The 15,081-nt window shown below is 54.4% G+C and overlaps 1 protein-coding gene across 2 annotated transcripts; it reads right to left on the bottom strand.

The window, feature by feature from the left end:
- Positions 1–5,060: 5,060 nt before the first annotated feature.
- On the bottom strand, positions 5,061–12,738 carry LOC129394135 (polycystin-1-like). Of its 2 annotated transcripts, XM_063598410.1 has the most exons (10): positions 12,179–12,738; positions 11,727–11,883; positions 11,294–11,546; positions 10,974–11,169; positions 9,306–9,475; positions 9,076–9,219; positions 8,771–8,981; positions 8,554–8,680; positions 6,770–6,886; positions 5,061–6,682 (listed from the first exon to the last, which is right to left on the bottom strand). In XM_063598410.1, exons 1-8 carry the CDS (start codon positions 12,408–12,410, stop codon positions 8,658–8,660), a joined length of 1,386 nt encoding a protein of 461 aa, XP_063454480.1. In that variant the 5' UTR covers positions 12,411–12,738; the 3' UTR covers positions 5,061–6,682; positions 6,770–6,886; positions 8,554–8,657. The 2 variants fall into 2 exon arrangements, with proteins under 2 accessions (XP_063454480.1, XP_054955371.1); XM_055099396.2 differs by lacking the exons at positions 5,061–6,682; positions 6,770–6,886; positions 8,554–8,680; positions 8,771–8,981; positions 9,076–9,219 and having other exon boundaries at positions 9,307–9,475; positions 11,015–11,169.
- Between the last annotated feature and the right edge of the window lie 2,343 nt (positions 12,739–15,081).

Genomic DNA, 15,081 nt, shown 5'->3' with positions numbered 1-15,081 from the left:
GCCAGGCTGGTCTCCAACTCCTGACCTCATGATCCACCTGCCTCGGCCTCCCAAAGTGCTGGGAATACAAGTGTGAGCCACTGCACCTGGCCAGTAGTTATCTTTTCTTTAGTTATTTACTTGTTTTTTAAATTGATGTATAACATTGGATGCATTTATTATATATCACATGGTAAAAGAATCCCTCTAAATAATACTTCTCTCTTGGATTATATGAATCTTTGTCATTTAAAGCTCAGCATAAGTAAAAAAAAAAAAAAAAAAAAATACAATGAAGAGATTACTTCATTCACAAATAAGTATCGAATTTTAGTGCTTAAAAATTAACAAGGTGGGCCGGGCGTGGTGGCTCACGCCTGCAATCCCAGCACTTTGGGAAGCCGAGGTGGGTGGACCACGAGATCAGGAGATTGAGACCATCCTAGCTAACACGGTGAAACCAATCTCTACTAAAAATACAAAAAATTAGCAGGGCATGGTGGCACCCGCCTATAGTTCCAGCTACTTGGGAGGCTGAGGCAGAAGAATCACTTGAACCCGGGAGGCAGAGGTTGCAGTGAGCCGAGATCGCACCACTGCACTTCAGCCTGGGTGACAGAGCGAGACTCTGTCTCAAAAAAAAAAAAAAAAAAAAAAAAAAATTACCAAGATGGAGATCATGAAAATGGCATGAATAGTGTGGGATTTCTCTAAGATTGTTGACATTAATTCCATTAGACTCTTATGTGAGTGAAGACGATAACATTTCTACATCGATTCCTCAGGATTTAACTATATATTCTTGAAAACATCTCAATTTTAAATGTTTCTTTCAAGATGGTGAATTAAACAGAGATAGCCCTTCAACAGGTTGAACTCAGCATATGCTGAGTCTGAAATGGAAATGATGGACTTAGAGAACCATACAACAATGGTCATGATTTCAGAAACATGGTGTTGAGCAGAATAAAGCAGACACAAAAGAGTACCTATGGCATGGCATGCATCTGTATACACGAAATTCCAGAATAAGCAAGCTAACCTAGGATAAGAAAGAGACTGGCTGGGAAGAGTGAGAGTTCACTTTCTGGGGTGACATAATAGTGTAGATCTTGGCTGGGCACGGTGGTTCATGCCTGTAATCCCAATGCTTTGGGAGGCCGAGGCGGGCGGATCACCTGAGGTCGGGAGTTCAAAACCAGCCTGACCAACATGGAGAAACCCTATCTCTACTAAAAATACAAAATTAGCTGGGAGTGGTGGCACATGTCTGTAATCCCAGCCACTCGGGAGGCTGAGGCAGGAGAATCGCTCGAATCTGGGAAGCAGAGGTTGCGGTGAGCTGATATTGCCCCCATTGCACTCCAGCCTCGGCAACAAGGGAGAAACTGTCTCAAAAAAATAAATAAATAAATAAAATAATGTAGATCTTGAAAGGGGGTTGGTTTATGCTGGTGTATGTACTTTCCAAAGTTAGTAAACTTACACTTAAGGTTATATAGTTTGGCCAGGCGCGGTGGCTCACGCCTGTAATCCCAGCACTGGGAGGCCGAGGCAGGCGGATCACGAGGTGAAGAGATGGAGACTATCCTGGCGAACATGGTGAAACCCCGTCGCTACTAAAAATACAGAAATTAGCCAGGCGTTGTAATCAGAGCTACTCAGGAGGCTGAGGCGGGACAATTGCTTGAACCCCGGAAGCGGAGGTTGCAGTGAGCCGAGATCTTGCCACTGCACTCCAGCTCTGTCTAAAAAAAAAAAAAGTCATCAAACCAGATGACACAAATCAAATGACATTTCACTTCGTTTTGGTCCGTTTTGTTTGTTAGAGACAAGAGTGCAGCGGGGCCATCTCGGCTCACTGCAACGGCCAGCTCCTGGGCCCAAGCGATCCTCCCACCTCAGCCTCTCCAGTAACTGGGATAACAGGTACGCACCACCAGGACCGACTAATCTTTTTTGGAATTTTTTGTAGAGATGGGGTTTTGCTATGATGCCCTGGCTAGTCTTCAACTCCTGGACTCAAGTGATCTGCCCACCTCGGCCCCCTAAAGTGCTGGGATTACAGGCCTGAGCTGTGTCATTTCATGCCGCGTGACACAGCCCAGTAAAAAGGAAGAAACCCCGCGGGTCCAGCGTCTACTCACACAGGTGGACTGATGGCTGATAAATCCCAGCAGGAGCCAAAAGAGGAGCCGAAAGAGCAGCCACAGCACCCGTCCACTCACACAGGTGGACTGATGGCTGATAAATGCCAGCAGGAGCCAAAAGAGGAGCCAAAAGAGCAGCCACAGCACCCGCATGTCCTGGTCCTTTCAGGCGCCCTGAGGCGACCAGGACAGAGGTGGAGGTGGCTTAGGGCAGGGGGGAGGGAACGGGACGGGGACCGGGGGCCGGATCTGAGTTGGGGAGGGGGAGGGGAGGGAGAGGGGAGGGGAAGGGGGGAAGTAAGGGGAGGGGAAGGGGAGGGGAAGGGGGGAAGTAAGGGGAGGGGAAGGGGAGGGGAAGGGGGGAAGTAAGGGAAGGGAAAGGAGGAGAAGGGGGCTGTTGGGCACCTGGAGGAGGTGGAGGAGGAGGAGGAGAAGAAGAAAGGGTCTGGGAAAGGATCCGGTTCAAATTAAGTACTCAAGCGCTGGTGGAAGGCTTAGCTACAGGTCACGGAGAAGATCAGGGAAGCAACAGGACACGCGGGGCAAGGGAGCGTTGAGGCTTAGGAGCAATTAGAGGGAGACTAAGGTTCTGCTTTCCACCAAACCTTCTTCGGTCTGGGCCCTCCCTTAGCAACCCTGGGGCTTCATACTCCCTCTCCACCAATCCCTGATGACCCCGGTGGTGCCTCACAATGGACATTCCAAGTAGCGCCCGCATCATTCCAATGACCCCTCCCCCATCTCAGTCCCCCACGCTCCTCCCAAGGCCAGGTCCTCTCTGGAACCTTCACAAACCTGATTTCTGGTCCTCCCCAACCAGCTCCCTGTCCCTGCTTCTGGGCGCTCCTTCCTTCCTGAGCTCCCAGGGTTCCTCAAGGTCACTTTTGGCGACAAAACATAAAAAACAAATGATGGCAGGATGGCAGGAAGAACCTCATACCCAAGCAGAGTGCCAGGGTTTACAGCCTCCGCTCAGCCATTCATATCTTAAGCAACAAAACATCAGCAGGATGCGGAAGGTCCCGATAGTAAAACATCTCCATCACATCCATGTAGCCATCCGCCCATCAACCTGTATCTCAGGAACAAATGTACATACATTCATTTTAAGCAGGCATGGTACATTTACAAAAATTAACCTGACTTATTTTGTTCCAGCAAATCTCAATATGTTTGAGAGCAATCCAATCACACAGCATGTTTCTGATCATATAACTGTGCTAGAAGTCAATGATTAAAAGCTAATTCAAAATTATTATTTGCTTGGAAATTCAAAGTGCCCTTATAAGACATAAACATAAGAAAGAATCCAAAATGAAACAAGATTGCCTTTCAACTCAATGATAAGATCATAACATGGCAATAAAATGTCTCCCTCTGGCCTGGGAATTCCTCTTTGTGCCACAAGGTTGTGTGATCTCAAATCACCCCTAACCCACCTAGACATTTTAACATCCGAAACCGAGTGATGATGTCCTTATCTATATCATCTTACTGCCTGTGTGTGTGGACTTTAAATTCTGAACCCAAATGAGGGGGAGAAAACCAAGTTGACTTTCATGATTGATCTCTCAGGGATGTCCAAGGAATCTGTGCATTTCAAGAAACAAAGTTCATCAGCTTCTCTCCTAAGGTATTTGCCCACAATACCCAGAGGGCTTGGCAGCATCGTGTGTGATGGGTGGGGAGCTCCAAGCAGGTGGGCAGGACCCAGGGGCCTGGTGACCAGGACAGACCCCCACTGTCCATCACCTTTCCTGGCCCTGTCCTCGGCTAAACTTCCCACAGGCCTTCTGCCCGATCACACAGAGTGTGCCCAAACTCACTCAGGCCTCTGGCAGCTGAAAACCACTGCTTTAAATCCCTTTACCATTTACTATGACATAAGGTTATTGTTAACAGGAAATATTCGATTGATGCTACAAATGGAAAGCCAATGCCTTTACCATAAATAGAAAAACAACCCTAAGAAACAAGCAAAACAAAAACAAAACAGGGGCTGGGTGTGGTGGCTCACGCCTGTAATCCCAGCACTTTGGGAGGCCGAGGTGAGCAGATCACAAGGTCAGGAGTTCCAGACCAGCCTGGCCAATATGGTGAAACCCTGTCTCTAATAAAATACAAAAATTAGCCGGGTGTGGTGGTAGGCGCCTGTAGTCCCACCTACTTGGGAGGCTGAGGCAGGAGAATAGTTTGAACCCAGGAGGCAGAGTCTGCCGTGAGCCGAGATTGCACCACTGCACTCCAGCCTAGGCGACAGAGCGAGACTGTGTCTCAAAAACAGCAACAACTACAAACAAACAAAAAACAGGGTTAACAAAACGATGGAATTCAATTCTATTTATATGCTGCAGCCATGTTCCAGCCCTAGATTTCGCTGGGCATGGTGGCTCACGCCTGTAATCCCAGCACTTTGGGAGGCTGAGGCAGGCGGATCACGAGGTTAGGAGTTCAAGACCAGCCTGACCAACATGGTGAAACCCTGTCTCTACTAAAAATACAAAAATTAGCTGAGCATGGTGGCGCACGCCTGTAGTCCCAGCTACTCGGGAGGCTGAGGCAGGAGAACTGCTTGAACCCAGGAGGCAGAGGTTGCAGTGAGCCAAGATCCCACCACTGCACTCCAGCCTGGTGACAGAGTGAGACTCCGTCTCAAAAAAAAAAAAAAAAAATGACATGAATATACTTCACACAACTGAACTGCACACTTCAACACGGTTAGATGGTAATTATCATCTTGTAAGTATTTTACCACAGGTTAACATGTTTCACAACCTGAAAAGGAAGTAATTACCTTCAGCTCTCTGAGTTCTAGAATTTGTAACATTTCACCCCCTGCTCCTTCCTGATCCGCACTGGAGCATCTTTCTTCTGTCCCTGCTCTACTCAGAGTTCACTTTCCCTTCCCTCACATCAGCTTCGTTGAGGCCGGTTTGAACTTAACGCAAAACATTCTCACTAATGACTGAATTCCCACCAAGATTTCCATATTATCACAGTATGCTTTTAATCTTCGAAGACATTAAATATTTGTTCTCATCATAGCTAAAATGCAATGCAAATCCCATCTCAGATGTGGGTCAGGTACCTATGAATCTCCTGAGGTAGTCATTGAAATGACTTTTTTCTTGAGACGGAGTGTCACTCAACCATGCTGAAGTGCAGTGGCGCTACCGTGGCTCACGGCAACCTCCACCTCCCAGATTCAAGCGATTCTTGTGCCTCGGCCTCCCAAGTAGCTGGGATTACAGGTGCCTGCTACCATGCCTGGCTAATTTTTGTCTTTTTAGTAGAGATGGGATTTCACTATGTTGGCCCATCTGGTCTTGAACTGCTGACCTCAAGTGATCCACCTGCCTCAGCCTCCCAAAGTGCTGGGATTACAGGCATGAGCCACCACACCTGGCCTGAAATAATATCTTTCAAATTCTTTGTAGAATTTGTTTTTTCCTGATTTCTGCACATAGGATCAAAAAAAAATCATGTACTAGGATTTCGAGAGAAGCAATGGGTAATCTAAAAAGATGAGAAGAGCAACCACGTCTATCCCACAGCTACTGCTAGATTTCATAGGAAAGGTAGCTGGCCCAGTTTGGAGCTAGGAGAAATGTCAAACACACGAAGAAATGAGAGGCAAAGAAATGCCATCACGCATGAATGCTTCATGGCACCCATGATGTCCCTGCTTAGGAGGTAATGGTATAGATGACTAGATGACAAGGACAAAGATGAGAGGTGCAAAGTTGTCCAAGTCCAACAGCTCAACTGAACTTTCCTAAATGGAATTGTTAAAAAGTGGTAAATTTAAAAACTTCCCCTGGCTCACGTGGTGGCTCACGCTTGTAATCCCAGCACTTTGGGAGGCTGAGGCGGGTGGATCATTTGAGGTCGGGTTTTGAGACTAGCCTGGCCAACATGGTAAAACCCCGTCTCTACTAAAAATACAAGAATTAGCCGGGCATGGTGGCACACGCCTGTAATCCCAGCTACTCAGGAGGCTGAGGCGGGACAATCCCTTGAACCCGGGAGGCTGAGGTTGCAGTGAGCCGAGATCGTACCATTGCACTCCAGCCTGGGTGACAGAATGGAATGAGACTCTGTCTCAAAAAAAAAAAAAAAAAAAAAAAAAAAAGCAGCCCTAGATTTCGGTTGTGTTGGTTGTAAAAGGAGAGACCCAGTAAGTGGGGGTTGTGCCGCAGATTGCTACTCACAATGGACGGGTCACTGAGCAGATCCGGCCAACTGGGTTCCCTCGCTGGAGGGCCAGCACACCAGACTGCAGGTGGCGCGGGTCAGCAAGGTACCAGGGGATGTGTCACACACACACCCCACCCCCGTCCAGTCACGCTCGGACACCCTGGGCTTCCGAGCAAACCTGCTCCCAGGTGGTGTGACCACATGAAGCCACAGACACCCAGCAAGGACACGTAGCCCTCACACCCCCGGCACCCCAGAAACAGTGACCTGCACCAGGGCTCGAGTTTTCTCTATGGAACCCACCTCTTAGAATCATCCAGAAACAAGTCACTCTTCATCTGTCCAGCAAAGGCCTGCTAAGAGGTGCACGGTGTCTTGAGTCCAAGCTGCGCCGAGGCGGCAGGACCCCCAGCCCAGCCCAGGACCCCCAGTAGAGCCCTCACCTCAGCGTGGAGGCCTTAGAACGTGAGGAAGGAGCTGTCCAGCATGGACGAGTCCAGGCAGCTTTCAATGTCCAGCACCTGCTGCCCGGCAGGTGTGGGGCTCGGGCTCCCAGCCACCTGCAGGACGAGGGCAGTGGTCAGCGGGCGGCAGCTCAGACCTGCTCAGGACAGGGATTAGAAGCCACCTCCTCAGCAGACAGGGCAGAGCCCGGTGCCATCTGACAGAATGTTCTAGAATGCTGGATATATGGGACATCTGCACCGTCCGTGATGGCAGCCGCTCACGACGTGTGCCACTGAACACTTGACAGCAGACTGGTGCAGCTAAGGAACAGAGTTTTAAATTTCATTTTTTTTTTTTTTTAGATGGAGTCTCGCTCTGTCACCCAGGCTGGAGTGCACTGGCGCAATCTCAGCTCACTGCAACCTCCACCTCCCGCGTTCAGGAGATTGTCCTGGCTCAGCCTCCTGAGTAGCTGGGATTACAGGGGCCTGCCACGATGCCCAGCTAATTTTTTGTATTTTTAGTAGAGACGGGGTTTCACTGTGTTGGCCAGGCTGGTCTTGGAACTCCTGACCTCAAGTGATCTGGCCGCCTCGGCCTCCCAAAGTGCTGGGATTACAGGTGTGAGCCACCACGCCCGGCCATCGTTCCATTTTAATTAACTTAAATACGAGCAGCCACATGTGGCCTCTGGTTCCTGCCACGGACTCGGGAGCAACCCCTCCTGGTCGCGGCTTATGCGCCTTCTCTGTGTGCTGCTGGGGTTAGTTTGCATGTAGCCTCTTGAGGACCCCACATGTGTATTTCTAAGGGGTGCGGCCTACCGTTTCCGTATGAATGGGAAGAGTTCCCACCTGCTCTATTCTTGGAAAGAGGCTGTGAAGGATTGGTGTGAATTCTTCCTGAACTGCTTAGAAAAATTCTATCGTGAAGGCTCTGAGCCTGGGCTTTTCTTTGTGGGATTTTTTTTTTTTTTTTTTTTTTGGAGACAGAGTCTTGCTCCGTTGCCCAGGATGGAGTGCAGTGGCAAAATCTCGGCTCACTGCAAGCTCCGCCTCCTGGGTTCATGCCATTCTCCTGCCTCAGCCTCTCGAGTAGCTGGGACTACAGGCACCCGCCACCATGCCCAGCTAAGTTTTTGTATTTGTAGTAGAGACGGGGTTTCATTGTGTTGGCCAGGCTGGTCTCGAACTCCTGACCTCAAGTGATCTGCCCGCCTCGGCCTCCCAAAGTGTTGGGATTACAGGCGTGAGCCACCGTGCCTGGCCCTTTTTAATGTTTTATATAGATGGGGTCTTGCTATGTTGCCCAGGCTGGTCTCAGACTCCTGGACTCAGATCCGCCCACCTCGGCCTCCTGAAGTGTTGGGATTACAGGCGTGAGCCACCACACCCGGCCCGGCCACTGGGAGGTTTCTAAGGGACTAACTTGGCCTCTTCACTTGCTATAGATGTACTGAGATTTTCTTCTGGAGTGCATTTCGGAAGCGTGCACAGCCGCGTGCTTGCTTCTTCTGAGTTATCTGGCGTGCTGCTGTGCAGTTGTCCGTGGCGTCTGCTTAGCAAAGTGCCCTCGTTCTTTCACGATTCTGGCTTCTGAGTCTTCTCTCTTTCTCCCTGGTCAGTCTAGCTAAGGCTGCTCAAGTGTGTTGACCCTTCCCGAGCAGCCTTTGGTGGACGCCTTTCCCTCTGGCTGCAGCACTGGAAAGTGGCGGCCCTGGGCATGGTGCCAAGGCCCAGGCTCCATTCCCACTACTCCCGGGTCCCCAGCCCCAGCCCACCTTGCTCCGGGACACCCAGAAGAGAAAGAGGATGGCCAGGTAGACGGGATAGACAACCACGCTGGACACCAGGCCAACAGCGACTGTGTCGACGCTCAGCGGGCTCAGCCTGGACACACGCCCCGTGCTGTGTGGAGGAGAGGAGGCCACACAGGTGAGGCTGAGGGGCAGGAAGGGCTGGGCAGGAAGAGGCTGTCCCGACCCCTACGGCACCCACCTGTAGGCAGAGTCACCAACAGCCCCGTACCACACGGCGTTGGCACCCAGGAAGAGGCAGATGAGAAGAACGCAGGAGGTGGCCCTCTGGATGCGAGTGAAACAGCTACGAGGCAGCCGGTCCCATATGGAGAGCCAGATGTGCTTGTCAAAGAAGCCGCGCTGCAGCTCAGCCACCAGCAGGCGCCGGAAGCGCAACAGGGCTGCGTCGCCTAGAAGGCAGGGAGGGCCGCACTGCAGGAGGCCACGGGGCAGGACCACCCTGCCCAACCTCCCACGGAGTGGGAACATGGAACGAGGCCTTACTCGCGGCCAGCATCTCCTTCTCCACCAGACCCCCGTTGGCCTCCGTCTCCACCGAAAGCCAGTCATTGACCAGGAAGAAGGTGCTGTGTGCCGTCTGCAGGTCCCTGACGATGATGTGGTGCAGGAACCAGGCAGGGCTGAGCCCTGCAGAGGCGCGGGAGGGAGGTCAGGCTCGCAGGGCACCCCAATGCGGGGGCAGAGGGGCAGAGCTTGGCAGGGTCCGCACAGACCTTTGTTGTCGTGCCACACTCGGATCTTCTACACGCTACCCAGGCTGTGCTGGTGGCGATCCGGAAGATGTCCAGGCTGTTGCGGTGGAAGGCTCTGTCGCCGTCCAGGTGCCAGTGGCTGCTCCGGCTGTCCACCCCATACAGCATGATGCCCACGTGGGCCGTGGTACCTGGAGGGCAAGAGGGAGGGGTGGGAGGCTCGGTCTGCTGCCCAACACGTGTGGCATCCCAGGCAAGTCATCTCAGCTTTGGCCTCCGCGCACTCAAGGAGCCACACAGGCAGTCCCGGCTTTGCACGGCTCTGCCATACACGAGGAGCTGCGGTTACTGCAATTTGTCCAATAAACAGCAGGACCTCAAGGACATGATTAAGTTACATGGAAAGAACTGTAACTTGTGACATGCAAACATGGCTGCACACGCCTCAGTCCACACCACAACCAGTGACCTGCACTGCACACCTGTCCACGCCTCAGTCACGCCACAACCGGTGACCCGCACCACACACCCGTCCCTCAGTTCATGCACAGACTGCAAAACGTGAAGCTGTGTCACCTCCTCTCCCAGTGACAGACCCAGGTGACAGTATTTTTTTTCTTTTCTTTTTTTTTTTGAGATGGAGTCTTGCTGTGTCACCCAGGCTGGAGTGCAGTGGCGCAATCTCAGCTCACTGCAAGCTCCGCCTCCCGGGTTCACGCCATTCTCCTGCCTCAGTCTCCCGAGGAGCTGGGACTACAGGCGCCTGCCACCACGCCGGGCTAATTTTTTTGTATTTTTTAGTAGAGACAGGGTTTCACCGTTAGCCAGGATGGTCTCGATCTCCTGACCCCGTGATTTGCCTGCCTCGGCCTCCCAAAGTGCTCGGATTACAGGTGTGAGCCACCGTGCCCAGCCGACAGTTTTTAAAAGTAGGTAATCAAAAGAAAGAACTGGGAAATGAAGATGAAAGCAGCACGGAAATAAAAAATGGGAACACGGCCAGGTGTGGTGGCTCACACCTGTCATCCCAGCACTCTGGCAGGCCGAGGCAGGCGGATCACCTGAGGTCAGGAGTTCGCCTGGCCGACATGGTGAAAAATTAACTGGGTGTGGTGGCGTGCACCTGTACTCCCAGCTACTCAGGAGAATCGCTTAAGGGGAATCGCTTAAACCCAGGAGCTGGAAGTTCCTGTGAGCCAAGAGCACGCCATTGCACTCTAGCCTGGGCAACAGAGCGAGACTCCGTCTCCAAAAAAAGAAAAACGAAAACAAAAAGGGAATGCCAGAAGGGCAATTCCAATGAAAGGAAAATGGAGGTATTGAAGAAACAGCCACGGGGAGGGTGCTGGCGCCTCCGTCTGAGAGACGAGCTATGCAGTCAGGATCACGGGTGGATGCACGGTCTCCCACAGTGGTAGCGATGCTCACGTCACTTGTGGGGCCACGCTACTGTGCAGAACGTGGGCTGCCCACCCTGACTGACTGGCACCTACTTCCAGCTAGGAGCTGTCCTAGTCCTCAGGACAGTAAGTGCTCACGAGGTCATTCCCAGGATGAACACACCAGCCCTTCACACAGCACTGCAAAAACTGCCTTGTTCTGACGCCTGCGACGAGACTCACTCCCAGAGGGTGCAACCAGCACAGCCAGTGAGAGCAGGGGAGGCCCTACCACCCCGCTGCGCCCCACCTGAGCCCCGGCCCCAGCCTGTCTTGACGAGGATCTCGTACTTGAAGCGGCCCCGCTGCCTACAGAAGGGGATGGCGCGGCCCCGGCTGGCATCCAACTGGTCCAGCTTGTGCAGGATGGCGGCCATGACCATGTAGGTCACCAGGCACACAGCACATGTCAGCATGACGATGTAGTTTACATCCGCTGTCGGCTCCTGTGAGGACACAGCCGCCAGGCCCAGGAGGTCACGTGCAAGCTGTGCCTTCTCAGGATAGAGCCGAGCCCACCCAGGCCCTCCTCAACTCTGCAGAGGCTCCCAGGAGCACAGGGTCACTCACAGGAAAGACAAAGCGGACATGGCTTGGGGGCACGAAGAGGCTGGCGCCGAAGGCGGTGAGGTGGCGGGTGAGGCAGACGGCCTGGCAGGGCGAGGTCTCCTCCAGTGGCAGCAGCCCCTCTGTCCGCCACACCATGTCCTCCTCGCTGAAGTACTGGCACAGGGACGCGTACAGGCCCACGGACACCTCCAGCGCCGACCAGCGGAAGTGGCTGGAGAGGTTCAGATGGTAACTCCCCACTGGGTCTCTGCTCCTGGGCAGGGAAGGGGCAGTGGACGTGAGCCCAGGCTCCGCCAGGTTGGATGTCAGAGTCCCAGAGCCCATACCCGGTCCAGTCCCCTCGCTGCCTGCCGTCCCCATAGGGCCAGTAACCCGGGCAATGCTGACCCATGATGCCCTGCCCTGCCCTGCCAGGCCGGCCCGCAGAGCTCACCCCGGGGAAATGAAGAAGGTGTAGGGCCGGTGGTCGGCACCCTGGAGTGACTCTGGGCGGATCCTCCTGCTAGCCGAGCAGTTGTGCTCATTGGGCCGGGGCTCCGAGTGCAGACAGACTACCAGGTAGGGCTCGGATTCCTCAGACAGGTAGCGGCCTGGGGCAGAACGCGCAGGTCACACGCCTGCCGGGAAGCTCAACCACCCGGGGGACACCCACGATGGCCCTCCTGAGCCCACCCTCTGCCACGGGCCTGAAAGGCCATAGGAGCCTCTGCACCAGAGCTGGCACCTGCTTCTCCGTGGCCCCCAGCTCCTCTCCGGCCAGGCCCCCAGCAGCCCATGAAACAGAAAGCAAATTTCACCAGAGACACCCATGGAAGCCCTACGAGAAAGGCCTTCCCCCCAAGAACAAGGCCAGGGGGCCGCGTGTGCCCCACCCACTGCACGCACCGTCCAGCAGCGTATAGTTGAGCTGCAGATGCAGCACGGCCGCAGGGTTGCTGCTGTCCAGGGTGACCACAGCACCGACGGAGGCCTGGGGCTGGACCACAACGGAGTTGGCGGAGCTGCGGTGGCCCCGGGCAGCCCAGTCCGAGTTGTTGGGCACCTTCACGGTGATGGCGCGCTCTGAGGCCAGCCGCTCGATGGGGATCTGGGCGCCGGCCCGTGTCTGGAACGCCATCGAGGCCACCTTGGTGGAGACGGTGTAGTTGCTGATATAGCCAAAGGGAAAGGGATTGGAGTCCACCAGAAAGATGAGCTGCACCACGTCACTGAGGTTGGCCAGGGCCCTGCTGAAAGCCTAGGGGATGGAGAAGTGGCAGCCAGACCCTGGGGCGCCGCCATAGCACAGCAGGCTCCGCGGGTCCGAGCGCTTGCCCTGGGCCACGATCTCCTCGCCCGCCAGCGTCAGGTGCTCCTCGTTGAGCACGCGGGAGCGTGTGAGGATGCGCATGAGAGCAGAGGTCAGGTTGTAGGCCTGGGACGCCACCATCCGCGATGGTGACTCGGCTCCCAGCTCTGAGGGCTGTGGTGCCCGCACATCTGAGCTGGCCAGGTGGATGAGGTCTCCTGCAGACAGGCGTGAGGTCAGTGCAGAGACAGGGAGGCAGAGGGAGGGTGGGGGCAGGCAAAAAGGGGGAGCCGGAGGGTGGGGGCTGAGAGAAAGGGGGAACCTGAGGGGGCAGAGAGCGAGGCACAGGCAGAAGGAAGGGGGAAGCTGGAGAGAGAGTGGTGGAGGGGGAGGGGGAAGGGGATGGGGATGAGGATGAAGATGAGGGGGATGATGGGGAGAGGGAGGAAAAAGGAAGGAAAGGGTAGAGAAAAGAGAAACGGGAGAAGAGGAGGAGCAGGGGAAAGGGAGGGGAAGGGGGATAAGGGAGGGGAAGGGGAATAAGGGAGGGGAAGGAGAATAAGGGGGATAAGAAAGATGAGGGGAATGGACAAAAGGACGGGGAGGATGGGGGGGAAATGGAGAAAAGGGGAGAGAGATGGAGAAAAGGTAATAGGGGAGGGGGGGGAGAATGGGAATTGGGGGAGGGGTATAAGGATGGGAATTGGGGGAGGGGGATAAGGATGGGAATGGGGGAGGGGGATGAGGATGGGAATGGGGGAGGGGGATGAGGATGGGAATTGGGGGGAGGGAAGGGGGACAAAGATGGGATGGGGCAAAGGTGAGGCGGTTGTGGGGAGGAGGGAGGCAGAGGAAAGGGCAGCATGGGGCGGACGGGCCACGTGGGGCAGACGGGTGGCATGGGGCACAGGCCGTGGCACCTGTGATGTTGAGGATGCTGTCTCCGATGGCAGTGGGCATCACGGTGCCCGTGGTGGTCTCTGCCTGCAGGATGCGCATCATGGCCTCCAGCTTGTGCAGCGTCTGCTTCAGGCACGAGCGGCATACGAGCTCCCTGCTGGGCCCCTGTGTGGAGCCAGCAGTGTCCAGTCCCGCTCCTGGCCCCACTCCTTGCACACGCCCTCCTCTCTACACAGGTCCTCACCTGGCTCACACCCCCAGCCCTGCAGCTGGAGAGCCCACTTGACTGGACCCCCACAGCCTCCTCACTAAGCATTTTCTGTGGCTCTGCATGACCCAGGGCCTCCACCTGGGGACCACGTGATGCAGCGCACCGACCACACAAGGCACCTCTTCAAAAGAGAGGAGGAGGAGGGGAGAGGGGAGAGAGGAGAGGGGAGTGGAGAAAAGGGGGGAGAGGAGAGGGAAGGGGAGAGAAGGGGGAGAGGAGAGGGAAGGGAGAGAGAAGGAGGAGAGGAGAGGGAAGGGGGAGAGGAGAGGGGAGGGGAGAGAAGGGGGAGAGGAGAGGGGAGGGGAGAGAACGGGGAGAGGAGAGGGGAGGGGAGAGAAGGGGGAGAGGAGAGGGGAGGGGAGAGAAGGGGGAGAGGAGAGGGGAGGGGAGAGAACGGGGAGAGGAGAGGGGAGGGGAGAGAAGGGGGAGAGGAGAGGGGAGGGGAGAGAAGGGGGAGAGGAGAAGGGAGGGGAGAGAAGGGGGAGAAAGGAGAGGGAAGAGGAGGGGAGGGGAAGAGGGGAAAGAGGGGAGGGATGAGGAGGGGAGGGGAAGAGGAAAGGGGAAGAGGGGAGGGAAGAGGAGGAGAGGGGAAGAGGGGAGGGAAGAGGAGGGGAGGGGAAGAGGGGAGGGGAGGGGAAGAGGAGAGGGAGAAGTGTTTCTGGAGAAGACACAGCACTCCAGGCAGAGGGGAGAGTATGTGCAAAGGCCCCGAGGAGGGAGTGAGCTTGGTGTGGGACTGCAGAGGACCACTGTGGCTGGGGCCCGGCGAGTGAGGGGACAGTGGGAGGAGATAAAGAAGGGGTTAAGAAGTGTCAAAAAAAAAAAAAAAAAAAAAAAGGATCTTATTACAAGAGAGCTGGAAATCCACTCCACTGCTGGAAGGGAAAGGTTTCCTAAATATCTATCACTTATTATGAACTGGATATTAATCGATCTCCTATAACAAATCGACCTGTCGAGCTTTTGTAATTAAGCAGTTAGGGGAGTAAGCTGGCACATGAAACACCAGTTCCAATTCTTCTAGTTTCTCTACAGAGAAACTAAGACCTGACGACGACATCTGCCGCCGCTCAACATCAAAACATTATAGAAATTCACGAAGGGATCTACAGAGGTGCTCCTGAAACCCATTTCACACTGCCTTTCAGGCCACAGAGACCACAGTCAACAAGAAGCTAAGATCCTGTTTACAGCTTCTTCCCGTGCTGGAATAAATACACCAGAGAAGGTGGGGCACAATGGCTCATGCCTGTAATCCTAGCACTCTGCGAGGCCAACGCGGGTGGATCCCCTGAGGTCAGGAGTTTTAAGACCAGTCTGGCCAACATG

This window comes from Pan paniscus, chromosome 18 (assembly GCF_029289425.2).
Source record: "Pan paniscus chromosome 18, NHGRI_mPanPan1-v2.0_pri, whole genome shotgun sequence".
NCBI classification, from domain to species: Eukaryota; Metazoa; Chordata; class Mammalia; order Primates; family Hominidae; genus Pan; species Pan paniscus.
This window is presented reverse-complemented; position numbering and strand designations above follow the sequence as displayed.

Coding starts and splice junctions, on each gene's coding strand:
- LOC129394135 (XM_063598410.1), bottom strand. CDS start 12,410: ATGGCGTTCCAGACACGGGCCGGCGCCCAGATCCCCATCGAGCGGCTG. Junction 11,547..11,726: donor ACCTTCTTCATTTCCCCGGG/GTGAGCTCTGCG, acceptor TTCCCTGCCCAG/GAGCAGAGACCCAGTGGGGA. Junction 8,982..9,075: donor GAAGGAGATGCTGGCCGCGA/GTAAGGCCTCGT, acceptor CCTGCCTTCTAG/GCGACGCAGCCCTGTTGCGC.